This window comes from Candoia aspera, chromosome 4 (genome assembly GCF_035149785.1).
Source record: "Candoia aspera isolate rCanAsp1 chromosome 4, rCanAsp1.hap2, whole genome shotgun sequence".
NCBI classification, from domain to species: Eukaryota; Metazoa; Chordata; class Lepidosauria; order Squamata; family Boidae; genus Candoia; species Candoia aspera.
In genome coordinates this window covers 6,315,765-6,331,843 of record NC_086156.1, presented here as the reverse complement: position 1 = coordinate 6,331,843, position 16,079 = coordinate 6,315,765, and the positions used below count along the sequence as shown (strand labels likewise).

The window sequence follows — 16,079 nt, the reverse complement described above, 5'->3', positions numbered from 1 at the left end:
AAATGACAATCATGTGACCACAGGACACTGCAATGGTCATAAAGGCGAACTGGTCGCCAAGTGCCCAATGTTGATCATGTGACCCTGGGGATGCTGCAATGGTCATAAGTGTGAGGACTGATCGTAAGTCTTTTTTTTCAGCACCGTCATGAGTCTGAACCATCGCTAAATGAGTGGTTGTTAAGTGAGGACTATGTGTAATTGTAGAATCCCCTTTGGCTTTCTTAAGACCTTGAGAGAGATGGGGGCAATGTGTTCATTTGGAGCTCACATACCCGCCATACACTTACTTACTTACTTACTTTATTTAATTTGTCACCACCCATCTCCTCTCACTTAATTTTCCACTGTATCCTGTGACAGTATGACATTACTCTTCACTGCTTTCTTGAAGTCAGAGACTAGTAACAAAAGGGTTTGGGAAAATCCAAAGCACTGAAATAACTCTTGGAGTTATACTTTAATTGATCAGCCTTATTGTCTTCAGTCAAATACATTGATCCGTCTATCATTTCAAATATGGAACTATACAATGAATGGGGCACCCTCCAGTTGAGCCAGGCGTGACTGTCCCCATCCACCATGAAGGCCCTGCCTTTTGCTGCTCTCTTGCAAAAAAAACCCTGAACACGACCGTTGCTCCTTATAATCAGTTGAGGTCATTGGGTCCCTTCAGATATTTTTGTACTAGAGGTTGCTGGAAGTTCTACGTAGGAGCATCCAGAAAATTGAAGTTCTTTACTTCTGGTCTACACTAACTAGCAGCGCCCTCCAAAATTTCCATTAGAGTTTTTCCCACCCTTGAAATAATGGAGTTCTCACTTACACCATATTACGTTCACTGCCAATGTTCTACCATGAATGCATGGTCCTTCTCATTAAGGTTGTTAATTCCAAAAGGAAGTCTATAGACCTGTTAGTAATAGATTGTGGAGCCTTGTCTGCTGAAGAGAAGTCTCAGGTCATTTCTCCAGCTCCATATTTGAAGCTGGAGTCAGGATCATCTCCACAGCTGCCATGGGTTTGCTGGAAGAGGGCCCTGAAACTATGCATGCCTACTGGAGCCAGCCAAGCAGAAAACTGTTCATGCAATCCTGTTTTGATCTGCTGGAAAATAAATTGTAATTGTATGCATACTTGATTAAACCTCTCTAAACAGAATGGAACTGACTTGTGACTAAGGATTGTGGTGCATAGGATTGTGTTGAGAAAGGCACAACATTCACTCTGTGGCAAACTAGTTCTGCATAGTTTGGAAGGTCCTGTTAACTCAAACGTTGGCTTTCTCAACTACACAGAACTTAGTTTACCACAGAGTAGAGGACGATCTGATAGGGAAATTAAAATTGGACAAGTGCATTCACTCTTGTCAAAAACGATTGGCCTGTTCTGTCATTAGTTATGTGGAAAATCTATCCGCTGTCGTCTTTGATTCTTTTTTGTTGCCAGCTTTATTTAGCATCTCCACAGTTCAATTTTATCAGCGGCTGAACAATTCCCTGAAATTGTTTTTGAGAACTGGGAACTCTGTTCCCATGTGGGGTGTTGTAGATGCATTTATCAGTGTGCTCATGAACATACAGAGAAACATTAAATAGGTGTGTCTTGTTGGCTGTTATGACCCTCAAAGAAGGGGAGCAAATACATACAGCAAAATTCTATAAGTCGAGGCAAAGATTTAGCATTTGATTCAATGGAGGGGATCTAGCTTCATAGCTGCCCTATATATACACAAATCTTCAGGGATATGTGTCAGGTTTTGACACACATCTGTTTATTTTTTTAATAAGACATGTAATTAAAGGGGGAACGGAAAAGAATAAAAGGGATAAAAGGGTACAAATGAGTAAGCAAGGGATTTACAAATGTCATGATTGATTGGTTACATGCCATCAATTCATTGTCAACTCTTTGCAACCACATCGGTAGCTTTTCCTCCATGATGATCTCTCCCTAACTTGGTCCTTCAGTTCTTCCAGTGGTGCACTCATCACTACTATAACTGAGTCCATCCACCTTGCTGCTGGTTGTCTTCTCCTTCTCTTTCTTTCCACCTTTCCTAGCATTATAGACTTCTCCAGAGAGCTGGGTCTTCACATAATGTGTCTGACGTAGGATACTTTGAGCCTGGTCATTTGTGCCTCAAGCGAGAACTCTGGGTTGATTTGTTCGAGGATCCATTGGTTTGTTTTCTTGGCTGTCCATGGATTCTCAGGAGTCTTCTCCAACACCAATGTTCAAAAACATCAATACTCTTCCTGTCTTGCTTCTTCAAAGTCCAACAACTGTCATAGAGGTTATAATTTTGTAGATGGAGTTGGTTACAGTGGCTATGAGTGCACCGTTGGAAGAGCTTGGGGTCCAGCTGCTCTATGAATGCTGGTCTTGGAGAAGACTTGTGGTTATGCGTAAAGCATAGGTTCCACCCTCAACTGCTCCCAGTATCCCTGCAAAACCCCTGTCAATCAATAGTAGATAAAACTGAACTGGATAGATGGACTGACACAGACAGTAGATAATCCTGATAAATTACTTGCTGGACAAATGTTAATTTTGATATTTAAATCAGGGGTAGGGGGAGATGATGGATTGATTGATCAGGAAGAAAATTGGTTTTTGCAATCTCATTTCAAGGAGGAAAGAATATCGGTAAATCCTTACAAGTGAAATATGGTGGTGTCTTTAGCCATCAGGTGGCCAAGAGGTCTTTCTTTGTATCTCCTCTGTGTTTTGCTTCTCCTTTTTCATATAGTTATAAATAACCTTTACCAAGATAAGGGGGCACCTTTCAACAGAGGAGTTCTATTCCACTGTTTCTCTGGAATCTTTTCTGGTATATTTGGATCCAGATGTGCAGAAAACTTTGTAACAACGTTTGACCCAGTCTGTCTTGACAGCCCCAAGAGAAATGGTCCAGTTTTATTTTCTGTTCCTGATTCACCCTGCCAAGAAGACAGACAGTTTGAAATTTGGATTGTTCTGGTGAAAGAAGATACCAAGAATGAAAAACAAACCTAATTTAGTTCTTGGGGGCCTTGATTTACCTGAAGTTTGCCCTTTTGAACCAGTGTTCTCTTGTCAGCTTATTTGGTACTGCAATCTCTCCCAGCCCCTCCTTCGTTATCAGGCCACTGGATTGAGAATTGTGGTATTTGAAAAAGTCAAGAAGAACCAATAGGAATATTGGAGGTGGGGGGTGGGACAATCTTGGTCGACTCGGCACCTTTTGAAGCAGATTTAAAACCTCTGATAAGCTGCTTTAGGGCATCAGTATGTGACTTCTGACCTGGAGTGATTCTACTTAGATCTTAAAAGCTGTACATCTGTAAATGTTTTTTTTCCACTCTTGTGGATAAAAAATACTTGTTTCTAACAATGCAGTCCTACAGTCCCATCTCTGAAGGAAGCCCTGTTGGTTCCCTTGTAAGTATAGGCTTATGACCTTCCTCTCTTATCTGTTTAACTGCTTTATAATGTTTACCTCTGATCGGCAGGAACAAAGATGTTTTCCAAAGTGAGATTTATGGCAGTGGTTAAAGTGTGGGATTAGGAATAGGGAGATCCACCGTCAAGTGCAACCTCAACTGTGGAAGCTTTACTGCACAACTTTGGGCCAATCACTCCCTTTCCACCCTCCTACCTCTTAGGGTTATTGTTGGGATAACATGCTTCCTTTGACCTCTTGGAGAAAAGGCGGATATTGTAGGAAAAATGCCACGTTCAACATCATACATATCCTTAAACCTCCACTAAACTAAAACAAACAGACATAACTGTTGATCAAGGAAGAATTAGTACTCCATTGCCCATAACTTTGTTGTCCTTCTGTCCATCCATCACATTTTTACCCTACTCGTCAGCCAAGAAAGTGCTCCCAAAGCAGTTTAGGTATGATCAGTGGGGAAAAAAGCAGGATTAGAGGCTGTGGCTTATTCCATTCAGAATACAAAGGTAAAACCTCCCACATTTATTTTCTACTAATTTTCACTCAGTTTGATGATGGATTGATTGATCAGGAAGAAAATTGGTTTTTGCAATCTCATTTCAAGGAGGAAAGAATATCGGTAAATCCTTACAAGTGAAATATGGTGGTGTCTTTAGCCATCAGGTGGCCAAGAGGTCTTTCTTTGTATCTCCTCTGTGTTTGCCTGCAGCCCCCTTCCAAATTCTGTCTCTGCTCCAAAATAACACCAAGAAAAAAGGGGAAGGGATAACTGAGCACCGTGACCATAACATAGAAAAGGTAAAGGTAAAGGTTTCCGTTGACATTAAGTCCAGTCATGTCCGACTCTAGGGGGCGGTGCTCATCTCCGTTTCAAAGCCGAAGAGCTGGCATTTGTCCGTAGACACTTCCGTGGTCATGTGGCCGGCATGACTAAATGGAACGCCGTTACCTGCCCGCCGAAGCGGTACCTAGAAAAATGTAGAAAAACAGAACCTTTATTTGGAGGGAGGGATGGGAAGCGTCTCAGAAATTGCAAGCCAGGTTCCAGCATAGCGTTTGAGTGAGTCCTGAAATAGTGCGTTCACTCTGTGAAAATGGAGTTTCAACAGGGTGTAGTAGGTAGAGAAGTGGATTAGAACTTGATTGTGGGACCCAGAGTGTTAAAAGTAGCTATGAAAATGCCTGTTTATCATCTGTGAATTATTGGAAGTTATTCCTAAACAGGCTGTCATGGAGGAGGAGTTAATCTAGGCCAGTGTTTCTCAACTGTGGCAATTTTAAGATGTGTGGACTTCAACTCCCAGAATTCCCCAGCAAGGAAAGAATCAATGCTTTTCATTCAAGGCAGTCAAGTTTGTTAGTTAATGTGTTATTTCAGTATGTTTGGTTCTGCAACACTGGTTTACTAGGCATATTTGGAATTCACCCTCTCCCTTCCCCCCTGGGAAAAAAATACATTGCTGTAAGATGCTCCAATAACTATTCCCTCCAAGGGTATCTTCCATAGAAAAAGGCCCAGTGGCTCATCGGCTCACTGGTTTTGCTCTTCTTATTCTTCCCTTAAGAACAAAAAATTTTGTTTGCCTCTTCTAAGCTCGATCTAAGAGCCAGTTTGGTGTAGTGGTTAAGGTGCTGGGCTAGAAACCAGGAGATCGTGAGTTCTAGTCCCGCCTCAGGCACGGAGCCAGCTGGGTGATCTCGGGCCAGTCCTTCCCTCTCAGCCCTGGGAAGCAGGCAATGGCAACCACTTCTGAAAAACCTTGCCATGAATACCGCAGGGACTTGTCTTGGCAGTCACTAGGAGTCAAAACACTGACTCAAAGGCGCACATACACAGACACACGTGTGTGTGTACACACACAAATCTAGCACAAGCAAATTTTAGTTTTTGCTGCACGTCAGTTCACATTCTGTAAAAACATGCCCCATGGAATTGTCCCACCTTGTTCGAAAGTTTTATGTAATGGTTCCATTGCAGGTCTCTTGTGTTTAAATTCCCCATCTGGTCACTAAACTGGGAATCTGTTGAAGTTTCTTTAATCTGTCTGCAAAACGGAAGAGCTAGGTCCTGTTGAGATACACACTTATTTGAGAAGAACTCCTTTGATGTCTGGAGCATTTTCTCAGCAAAAAAATGGCAAAGTCTTAAAGAATGCAACAGTTGGGTTGAGCTACTCTCTTTTCCTTGTTTAAAAGAGTGGTTGCTACATGTCATCCCTGAAAACAAGCTTTTCTCCTCCAGAATGCTGTAGACTCATGGTCACGACTACCTTCTACCAGATTAAGTCGGTCATAATGTATCTTCCCACAACTTTTTTCTCTGAAGCGTTTCAAACCAAAGCCTTATCCTCCTTGAATGTTTTTGATCTCTAATTGAGTTTGAGGGTTTTTTAAAAATAATTTCTGTATGCCATAATAGTGAGAGAAAGCCTGACACAGATTCTTACCAAGTGTGGAAGCTGAAGTTTGATGGTAGCTGTTATTAATTCTTCCTTCTTCCCAGAGTGTTCAATTCTGATACCAAGATGAAGCCCTGCTAAGGTTGTTGTTATAACTATTATATTTATTTGCTAGTTGCAAAGAAAAGAAACTTGTGTCACTATTCTCTAGCATAAAATCATACAGGTAGTCCTCACTTAACAACCACAATTGGGACTGGAATTTTGTTTGCTAAGTGAAGCATTAAATGAATCTGACCCAATTTTACAGTCTTTTTGCGGTGGTCGTTAAGTGAATCACTGTGGGTGTCAAGCAAACCACGTGGTTGTTAAGCAAATCACATGGTTCCCCATTGATTTTGTTTGCCAGAAGCCAACTGGGAAGGTCAAAATTGGAGGTCATGTGACCACGGGACACTGCAATGGTCATAAATGTGAACTGGTTGCCAAGCACCCAAATTGTGATCACGTGACTGCAGGGATGCTGCGACGGTCGTAAGTGTGAGGACCGATCACAAGTCGGTTTTCCCAGCACCGTTGTAAGTCTGAACCATCACTAAACGAATGGTTGTCAAGCGAGGACTACCTGTATTCTGAACACTATAATTTAAAGATGTGTCCCTGTATCAGAGCAGTGAGTGTGAAAAATGAGCACCCTACATGGGGCTTTTGTTAAACAATTAGCATTAGTAATCCAAGCTTTTCTACTGCAGATGATTGGGAGATCTGATAGTAGAAAGATCAATTTTCTATTTGGATTGTGCCTTGGAAATCTAAGGAAATTGAGCGGATTGCCTGGGATGAGATAAAGGGGGCCTAAAAATAGATAAACCACAGAAGGCAAACAGAGAGATGCAAATGAATCTCCTGTTTAGTTTTATATTAGGTTGTTGCTTCTCTTTTCATCCACTGAAAAACCTTATGACATTGTATGACATTATGGCCCAGTTGTGGGTTATGTAAGCTTCATTTCTCCAGTGATTGGGGAAAGTTGTTGTACCAATGTGGGACTGGCAACTTTTTGGTCCTTGAAATGGATTGGCTGAAAATCAGAAACAGTTTTTTTTTTTAAACCACTTGAGGCAAGGCACATTTAAGAAAAGCAAATGCTGAGAAGTGGCATTCACTCTGCTCCAAGGGGAAGCTCCCTACCTCTTCTGCATCACCGTCTCCACCATTGTGGTCTTCCCTTCTGAGTGTGGCCCCTGACTACCAAAAGCTTGTTCTATCTCTCCCCCCCACCTTATCTCTGGTACCAAGAGACACGTTTTGGATTTTGTAGCACCAACATCACCAGTCCTTCCATCTTGCTTTCCAGACCCATGTGTTTTTCCCTGATTTTGTGACTCTTCGAAGACCTGACATGCTACTGTCCTTTGCCTCTGATTAAAGGAATAATGTCACCGTTGCCAGATGTTTTATTAAGGATACCCTGATTCTGGCCTTTTATTTCACAAAGAACAGGGCTGCACAGAGCATACTATTTGCCAGAGAATATTAAAATTCTGTTGGATTTGGCTCATAGCTGGGCAGCAACATGTTTCTGATCTTTTGATTTTGAGAACTTGGTAAAGCAGACAGAGGAGCAGTTTGAAGGCATGAGAAACAAAACATGATCCAATTAAGGTGTGAAGCTCAGGGTTAATGTGTTTCTGACCTTCTCCTTTCAGTAAGACAACCAGGAGAAGAATAGAAGTTTTCATTCTCGTTTCAAGTTTAGTTATCGTTCTGTCCAAACTCTAATATGTGGATGGGCAATCTATGTTCTTCAGATGTTTCTGAACATCAGTAACCCTGATAGTATGGCCAGTGGTGAGGATGCTGGGAGTTCTGGGTTCAAATATATCTGGAAGGTGTCACGTTGCCTACCCTTTTCTTTAATTATGGTGAAGCTTCCTTTGTTTGGAACAAGCCCACTTCAGAGTGGATATGTTTCAAACAAACTCTGCTTAAGAGCAACCAAAAGTGAGAACTTCTGAATCTCCTTGCAAGCTACGTTGAAGGAACCCTGGAGAAGAGTCCCTGAGTGCAGCAGGGCTTGTTCTCATTTCAAGACATCTGAACCAGCTCAGACAGCTGGCCTCAGATCCATAAGAACCAGATCCTGGAGCTGTTGTGGCTTCATTTTTTTAATCTCCATGTTGTGGATATTGGTGGGATGAACTGGAACCAAGGCTGCATCATAACTTAATGTACAATATGGCAAAAAGAAGTTTGGATTTTCCATAATGTGGTGCAGCCTTTTAATGACAGGGCTGAATGCTAGTGCAGGGAACCCCCTTTGCATTGCTGAGGGACAATTCCATAATGACTTTCTGGCACTGCAAGTGTTCTCTTCCAAGTTGGGCAAGAAAATTTTGGTTCTTGGGGAGGAGGGCCGGCTTATTCATCCTGTTCTTTGAAATGTTTTTTTCTGGGAATGTAAGAAATGTGAACAGTAGCCTTCCTCAATCTGGTGTCTTCCAGATGTGTTGGACTACAGCCCTCACCATCCCCAGTCAGCACGGCCAACTACCGGCCTTCCTTGTTTTCCCTCCCCCTAATATGATCGTTAACATTTGGTTCTTTTGCATCTTCCTCCAGGACCTGGCCATGGAGAGGCAGAGACAAGGGAATGCGTTTATTACAATGCCAACTGGGAACTAGAGAAGACTAACCAGAGTGGAGTGGAGCGTTGTGAAGGCGAGAAAGACAAGCGCCTCCATTGCTATGCGTCCTGGAGAAATAACTCTGGTTCCATCGAACTAGTGAAGAAAGGATGCTGGCTTGATGACTTCAATTGTTATGACAGGTGAGAGGGAAGAGGTGGAAAGGCAAAGTTCCCCTTTCTCTGTTCATGAAATACAGACATTGTCCTAAGTTCTATTTATGAGTTCATGTGAATGGTGACAAATAAGCTTTCAGCAATGGAATCTTTGCTAGGTTGTTAACCTTCTGAATGTAAACAACTAAATTATAGCTCCCCCCTATTTCCTTTACGAGATCGTCATCGTATCAGTGGGTCAAAGTGAGCAGGGCATCGAAGGTCTTGTAGTAACCAAAGTGTAAAGGCAGCCACTTGGTTTTTGTTCTTCCTGGTGCTTAAGTATGGATTTACAAAGCAGTTTAGAGGTGTCTCACAGCAAAGTTGAGTCATACGAGTGAAAACGGCAAACAATATAATATAGTACAACCTCAGTTTTACAATTGGGAAAATGTCTGTTAAATACAAATATCTATTAAATGGTAATTGATGTAATTTTATGTAATTTGCATCATTTGTGCAATTCCTTAATTGACCTAATTAAAACATATGCATCTTTGGGGGGATTTCCATAATTATGCAAATGAAGAAATGGACACAACTGACATAAATTACACGAAATGCATCATTTATGGATTGCTTCAGAAACCTTGGACTTTGTTATTTGGGGGTCTGAACTTGTTTATTGCATTCAAAGGTCGTTGAGCTGTGTGGAGGGCGGGGTAGGATTGCCTATGTTCTGCCTAATAATTCTGTTCATAGTTTCCATTGTCTTTTTACTTCCTTCAAAAGCTTTTCCCCCTTCTGTCTTTCATAAAGCACATTTTGAAACAGATGGTAGGATTGATTCATTGACTGATTGATTGGTTATGTGCCATCAAGTAGTTTTCAACTTCTAGCAACCACAAAGATTTTCTCCATGACGATCTGTCTAGAACCTGGTCTTCCAACGTTAGAACTGATTGACATTTGGTTAAATAACTGTTCCTGCCTTTTTAAAAATACAGAGAAATTCTGACGATGATTGGTTTTCTACTTATTGAATACTGCTGAAGTACAAACAGTTCATAGAAAGTATGCACGTGGCCACCTTTGGATAGAATGCAATTTGTAAGTTCTGCATCGTTAGCACATCTGTTGTATTCTAATTATCTTCGGAACTGGTTACACTCCAGTTATTTGGTTATAGTTAAGCAGTCTTTTCAAGCATAGTTAAGAAATGGTTTTAGTGGGATTTTATTAGAATTTTATTGTATGTTTATTAGAATTTTATTGTATATTTATTGTTCTGTCTTGTAAACCGCCCAGAGTCCCTCCGGTCGGAGGAGATGGGTGGTGACAAATTTGATAAATAAATAAACAAATAAACAAACATCTTGAAAAGTCCCCTTTTCGGGAGAGAGGGGCGGTGATAGAAATTTGAAATATAACTAACTAACTAACTAACTAACTAACTAACTAACTTACACATCGGCTCAGAAGGAAATCCCATTGAATTCAGGGGCCTTACCTCCAGCTAAGTGTGTTTAAGATTGTAGCTTATAAGAATAACTTAAGAAGCCTCTGACTGAGATTTCCCTTCACAAACCTATTTTGGCACAGATGCCCCCATGCATGCAACATTTTCCCATGTCATCCCTTGGAGAGTATACTGGGATGTGGATGGCTACTAAAGGTAGTCCTCGCTTAACAACCACACTTGAGACCGGAATTTCAGTTGCTTAACAAAGCAATCATTAAGTGAATCTGACCCGATTTTACAACCTTTTCGTGGCAGTTGTTAAGCGAATCACCACAGGCATTAAGGAACCATGTGGTCATTAAGAAAGCACATGGTTCCCCATTGATTTTGCTTGCCAGAAGCTGGCCAGGAAGGTCGAAAATGCCAATCTCGTGACCATGGGAAGCTGCGATGGTCATAAATGCAAACCAGTTGCCAAGCACCCAAATTGTGATCACATGACCACAGGGACGCTGCGACAGTCATAAGTGTGAGAACCGATCATAAGTTGTTTTTCAACATCGTTGTAAGTCCAAACCAACACTAAACAAATGGTTGTTAAGTGAGGACTACCTATAGTTGCTTATTTATTTCTCAAATACTAATATATTGTCAAAGAAAAGAACAGGACAAAGATTGGAGAATGAACGGCAACAACACTGCTGTTAATTCCCACCTCAGATTAGATTGCTGACATTTAATATAGCAAGCTAGAGCCCCCTCTCTGTTCACATGTGAGCTTTAGGACTTGTCCTGCTTTCTCTGCAGTTTTTAAGACTTGGATTAAGGTTTATTTCCCATTTCTGTTTTATTTCCGTGGGCTGCTGCTCTTAACCTAGAGTCTTTCTGAACATTTAGTTTATGTTCCTTGTCATTTCTTTGCATTTTTGGCCTTCTAAATTGGTTTCTTGCAGGTGCCATATCTATACCATCCTTTCTATTCAAGAATTTTTCTTTTTTAAGCAATACTGGATTTCTCTGGTTAATACCGTCAGCACTCTTGCAGCTACTGATCCATTAACCTGTTCCTATTCTTCTCTCCCCTGTCCCTATCCAAATTTTGTGGACCAATAGAGGATGTTTTTAACCTTTTTTTTTTTGGTGCCTTTGTGTCATGTTTTTGATTCCTGGTGACTGCCGGGACAAGCCCCTGCAGTTTTCTTGGCAAGCTTTTTCGGACGTGGTTTGCCATTGCCTCCTTCCTAGGGCTGAGAGAGAGTGACTGGCCCAAGGTCACCTTTATGCCTACGATGGGACTAAAAACTCAGTTTCCCAGCATGCTGGCTGGGGAATTCTGGGAGTTGAAGTCTTAAGGTTGCCAAGTTTGAAAAACACTGCTCTGGAGTCTGATCCTGCAGATAGGAAACTGTGGTTTTTAGCCTTATATGATACCTACTGTATATTGTGCTTCCATAAATAGTATTAAATTGTGGTGACTAGGAATCTAAAGCTAGCTTTCCTCATTGCTATTCTTGTTTGAGGTTTTCTCTTCTAAAAGAAATTCCACATTATGAAATATTATTTTTATATACTGCATTTATTGATTCTTTTATTAAAACTACCAGTAATTTGAAAAAGAAAACCAAACTTGTAAATACAGTTCAAACAAAACTCTATATGGACATCTAAGTAGAAAGTATCCTGTCGCTCTCCTTGTATTATATCAGATCCTGTTTGCTGGCCTTCACATCTTTCCAGTTATTTTTTCCTGATATGTTATATGATAAAATGTTAATTGCTGTGTAATTAGAAAGCCTTAATGTTTTGCCGTTTGTGGCTCCCGAATCCTCTTTTTTCTGTCCTTGCAGCTTTTACTTTTTGACACAGGCAAAAAGCAAAGCCCAAAGAGAGAAAAAAAGAAACACAGATCTCTTTATTGTATGCTTTCTAAGGCTCTTGAACTTCTATTTTTGTGTACTCCAAGAACAGTTTGTAAATAGATATTATAGCCTTACTATTTTGTAAAACCATGTTACATCTTCTAAAACTAAAGATGATGATGAAATACATAGTAGTTCCAGCCAATATCCAGGCACCAAAGGTATATTAACTGAAGTTATTGTGCTTTTTAGCAAATAACAACTACGTTAATTGTTTTTCATATTGTATGCCAACCAGAGCTGCTATGGAGTCAGGTAGCCATACAAGTTTAATGGATGAATGAATTAATGACTAAATAAATACATACATACATACTGCAATCCATCAAGTACTAAAATAATTGTAATCTGATCCTATTAACCGATCTAAGATCAACAGTCAACATTTCACCCACATTCTCACAAAATGATTGCCTGGCTATTTTTAGGTTTTGGATTCCACACAGTGTCAATTCAGCATGGTTTTGGGGACAAGTGTCCTGTTGCAAATCCCATTCTTCCAAAGGTGGTTGTATTTCAACCTAGATGAGTATAAAATATTTTGCTTAGTTATTCAATTCATACGGTAACTCAACTTGCAGTGTGACTCTCTGCAACTAACATTTCATTAAAAGCAATGGATAAAAAACCTCAAAACTTCCTCAAAACTAGCAACAGATTAAAAAAACCTTGAAACAGACCATGTCCAAAGCCACACACATATCTACTCAGTTGAACCATTTAAAAGTGGGTTCACGCGACACCCTGGCCCAATGCCCAATCAGGTCTTCAACAACTTGTGAAAAGCTGGCAGGGTCAGGGCCATCTGGATCCCAGTGGGACAAACACAGCAACAGTGAAGGGGTGCATCCCAGGTCCCATTGGAAGATGCTGTTTTAATAAAAAGGAACTGGAGCATGCCCACCTTGTTCAGGTCTTGTGGGACGGGCAGAAATAATTGTAAGACAGGCCCTGCACCATGATGATCTTTGTAGGGGACAATCAGCACCTTTATTTATTTATTCATTCATTCATTGATTCAATTTATATGGCTGCCCATCTCAGCAAGTGACTGGGCGGTGAACAAAATTAAAAATAAAATAAAAGGAATTACAATAAATTGATTGATTGATTGATTATGTGCCATCAAATCATTTTCAACTCCTCGCAACCACATAGATCAATCGATCTGTCTGTCTGCCTGGTTGCTAGGAGTCGCTAGGAGTATAGTAAGTACAAAAATTAAAATACCTAGCTGAGAAGAAATCATACACTGAAATGGCTAATATAACCAAGAAATGGGGCACTGCACCCATTCAGGACCCCAGGCCTGGGCACAGAGCCAGGTCTTTAAGGACTTTAAGGCCAGCAGAGTTGGGGCCATCCTGATCCTTGGAGGGAGAATGTTCCATAGGGTGGTGGGCACTGTGGCAGAAAAGGCAGGTCTTCTAGTCCCTGCCAACTGGCATTCCTCAGCCAACGGGACCTGAAGCATGCCAATCCTGCTGGACCAGATCGGATGGGTAGAAGCAACTGGGAACAGATGGTCCCTCAAATATTGCACTTGAGAGCTTATTGAGAGCCAGTGCAGCTCACAATGTAGTGGTGTTACAAGGGCATATTTATTCCATAATGTGCTCTTACACTGCGGGCAGATTGATTTCCAGGTCAAGCCATCAATTAATTTTGGTATGGAAGATTCAGGTTCATCAATAAATAGCAATATATCATCTGCAAACAGGACCACTTTATGTATGTCAGTATTCTACCTAGTCGCTGATGCTAAAGTTACTAAGCACCGATCAAACAGTAAAAAACAGTAAGAATCCTGGCCTATGTTTCTCTCCAATAAAAAAGGGTTAGAAAGTGTTTTTAGAAGGGCATTAAAAATTGCAATCCATTTTAAACATTCCTGAGGAAAGTATTTTTTTTAAAGAATAGATGTTGCTAATACATTTTGTCAAATCCTTCTCTGGGCCCAATGAAAGTAATTCCAGTTTGGCAGTATTTAAAATGAAAAGATTTACTAATAACCTGAAATCGTCAGCTTGCCAACTAACAATAAATACAACTTGATCAGGATGTTCCAAGCTTGGTAATACCTTGTTAGCAATAAATGTGAGACAATATGTTGATATCATAGATCTATTTCATTAATTTGCTAACAAGGTATTACCAAGCTTGGAACATCCTGATCAAGTTGTATTTATTATTTATTCATTCTGTAATTTCTAACCTAGTTAAAGATCTTTATCTAGGTTAGGAATTACAGAATTAGGAGTTTCATTAAGAGAAGCTGTTAAAGTATCCAGTCACGTTCTGATAAAAAGTTTTTTTTAAAAAATCATGTTTTACAGTGTTTTCGTTGGCAAAATTCCTCAGTTGCAAAGAAACCGCAAGGGGGCATGATCAGATATGATCGACCTGGAGGAAAGATGAAGAAATTACAAAAAATAATCCCAACAGAAGCCATGCACCCTCTGATCATGATAGCTGAAAACCGGTGGCTTGATTTCCCACCCATCTGAAGCAGGAAGTGCATGAAAACTGCAGCATAAGCTCTGAAATAGGTCTTTGAGCACTAAACAAACCCCACAAAGCTCAGCCACATCTATCTGTGGGATGTAACTCCACCCACTTGGTAGTCCTCTGCCCCCCACCCCATAGTTCCCCATTGTTGCACTGGAGCAGTGTTTCTCAACCTTGTCAACTTTAAGACGTGTGGACATCAACTCCCAGAATTCTTAAAGTTGCCAGGGTTGAGAAATTCTGCACTTGAGCGAAGAAGGAAAAACGGGCTTTCTCAGCATCCTTCACCAATAGCCCTACTAGCTGGACCTATAGCTCAACGGCAACTGGAGAGCAATGGTTTCCCAATGGCCCCCACCCCCGAGCACTGAAATACATCTCTCTGTGCTTGTCCACCTTTGAAGGTAATCCATACTGAAAAACCAGGGTTAATTTTATAGGACTACTTTGAGGAGAGGGAAGGTAGAAGATCATGCTACCTTCAACTCAGTGACTCTATATTAGGGCAAATGTTGCCTGCTTTTCCTTGTAACTGCAGAATCCAGGAAAAGAAAGACCTCCCAGGTGTTTTCTCACAATGAAAACTCAATTATTTCCAGCACGCTCTGCAGAATGTCCTGTACGTGGCAAACAGTGTGCTCTTCCAAGACTTGTTTGCTGCAGAAAAGGAGAAATTAATCATTCAAAGAGGCAATCTGGAGAATAACAATTTAGGGTTGAGAGCTGAATGGGTGGAACCGTGGGCCTGCTCGTGAGCCACTGCTGTCATTGAATTGTTCATTTCAGGATGTCCACACAAACATCCGCATTCTGTTTTTCCCCTCGGTGGTTTTAGTTTTGACAGCTTCAGCTAACCTTTCAGCTGCATTCGTTTTAAATGTTCTGGGTTGTTTTCTCTCTGCTCCAGTAATTTATTGAATGTTTACAACTGCAAGAACAGTAATAGTTGTCGTAACAAAAAGTTAGATTTATAACAAGAAGTGGGACAGTGTCCATTGCTGTTGAAAAACAGGTGTCTTGGGCAGTCTGAACCTACCAGGCACTGCTTTTGAAGAGGGCCGATGGTTGGAACATTTTGTTCAACTGGTCATGATTCTTTCAAGCCTTCCAGTCATCAGGAATGGGCAATGAAGCCTGTTTGCACAAGCGCATGTAGCCTTTGGAGTTGCACAAGCAGGAAGTTTGGAAGGACCCTTGAGGAGCAGAGATAGAAACCTGCCCCACACGTTTGCCTGCCCGCTTGCCTATCTAGCTAAAATGCCGTTCTTACCTGTGAATAAACTAAACGTAGACACTGGTACATAAATCAAGGTATTTGCCTTTTTGCAAGGATTGGCAATTAGAGGCAGCTATTGTGGTCTGTCTGTAGATTATCTAAGGCAGTGTTTCTCAACCTTAGCCACTTTAAGCTGTGTGGACTTCAACTCCCAGAATTTCCCAGCCAGCCATGAGGAATTCTGGGAGTTCAGCTTAAAGTGGCCGAGGTTGAGAAACACTGGTCTGTCTGTCGGTCTGTCTGTCTATCTATCAAATTTTATCACCGCCCATCTCCCTCACAAGGAAG

At 41.0% G+C, this 16,079-nt stretch overlaps 1 protein-coding gene across 1 annotated transcript in view; it reads left to right on the top strand.

The window, feature by feature from the left end:
• Nucleotides 1-16,079, top strand: part of ACVR2B (activin A receptor type 2B) — a 117,336-nt gene that overhangs the window by 76,620 nt on the left and 24,637 nt on the right. Inside the window, exon 2 of the mRNA XM_063303336.1 lies at nt 8,467-8,674. Coding sequence (XP_063159406.1) covers nt 8,467-8,674 — 208 coding nt within the window. The remainder of the gene's footprint in view (nt 1-8,466; nt 8,675-16,079) is intronic.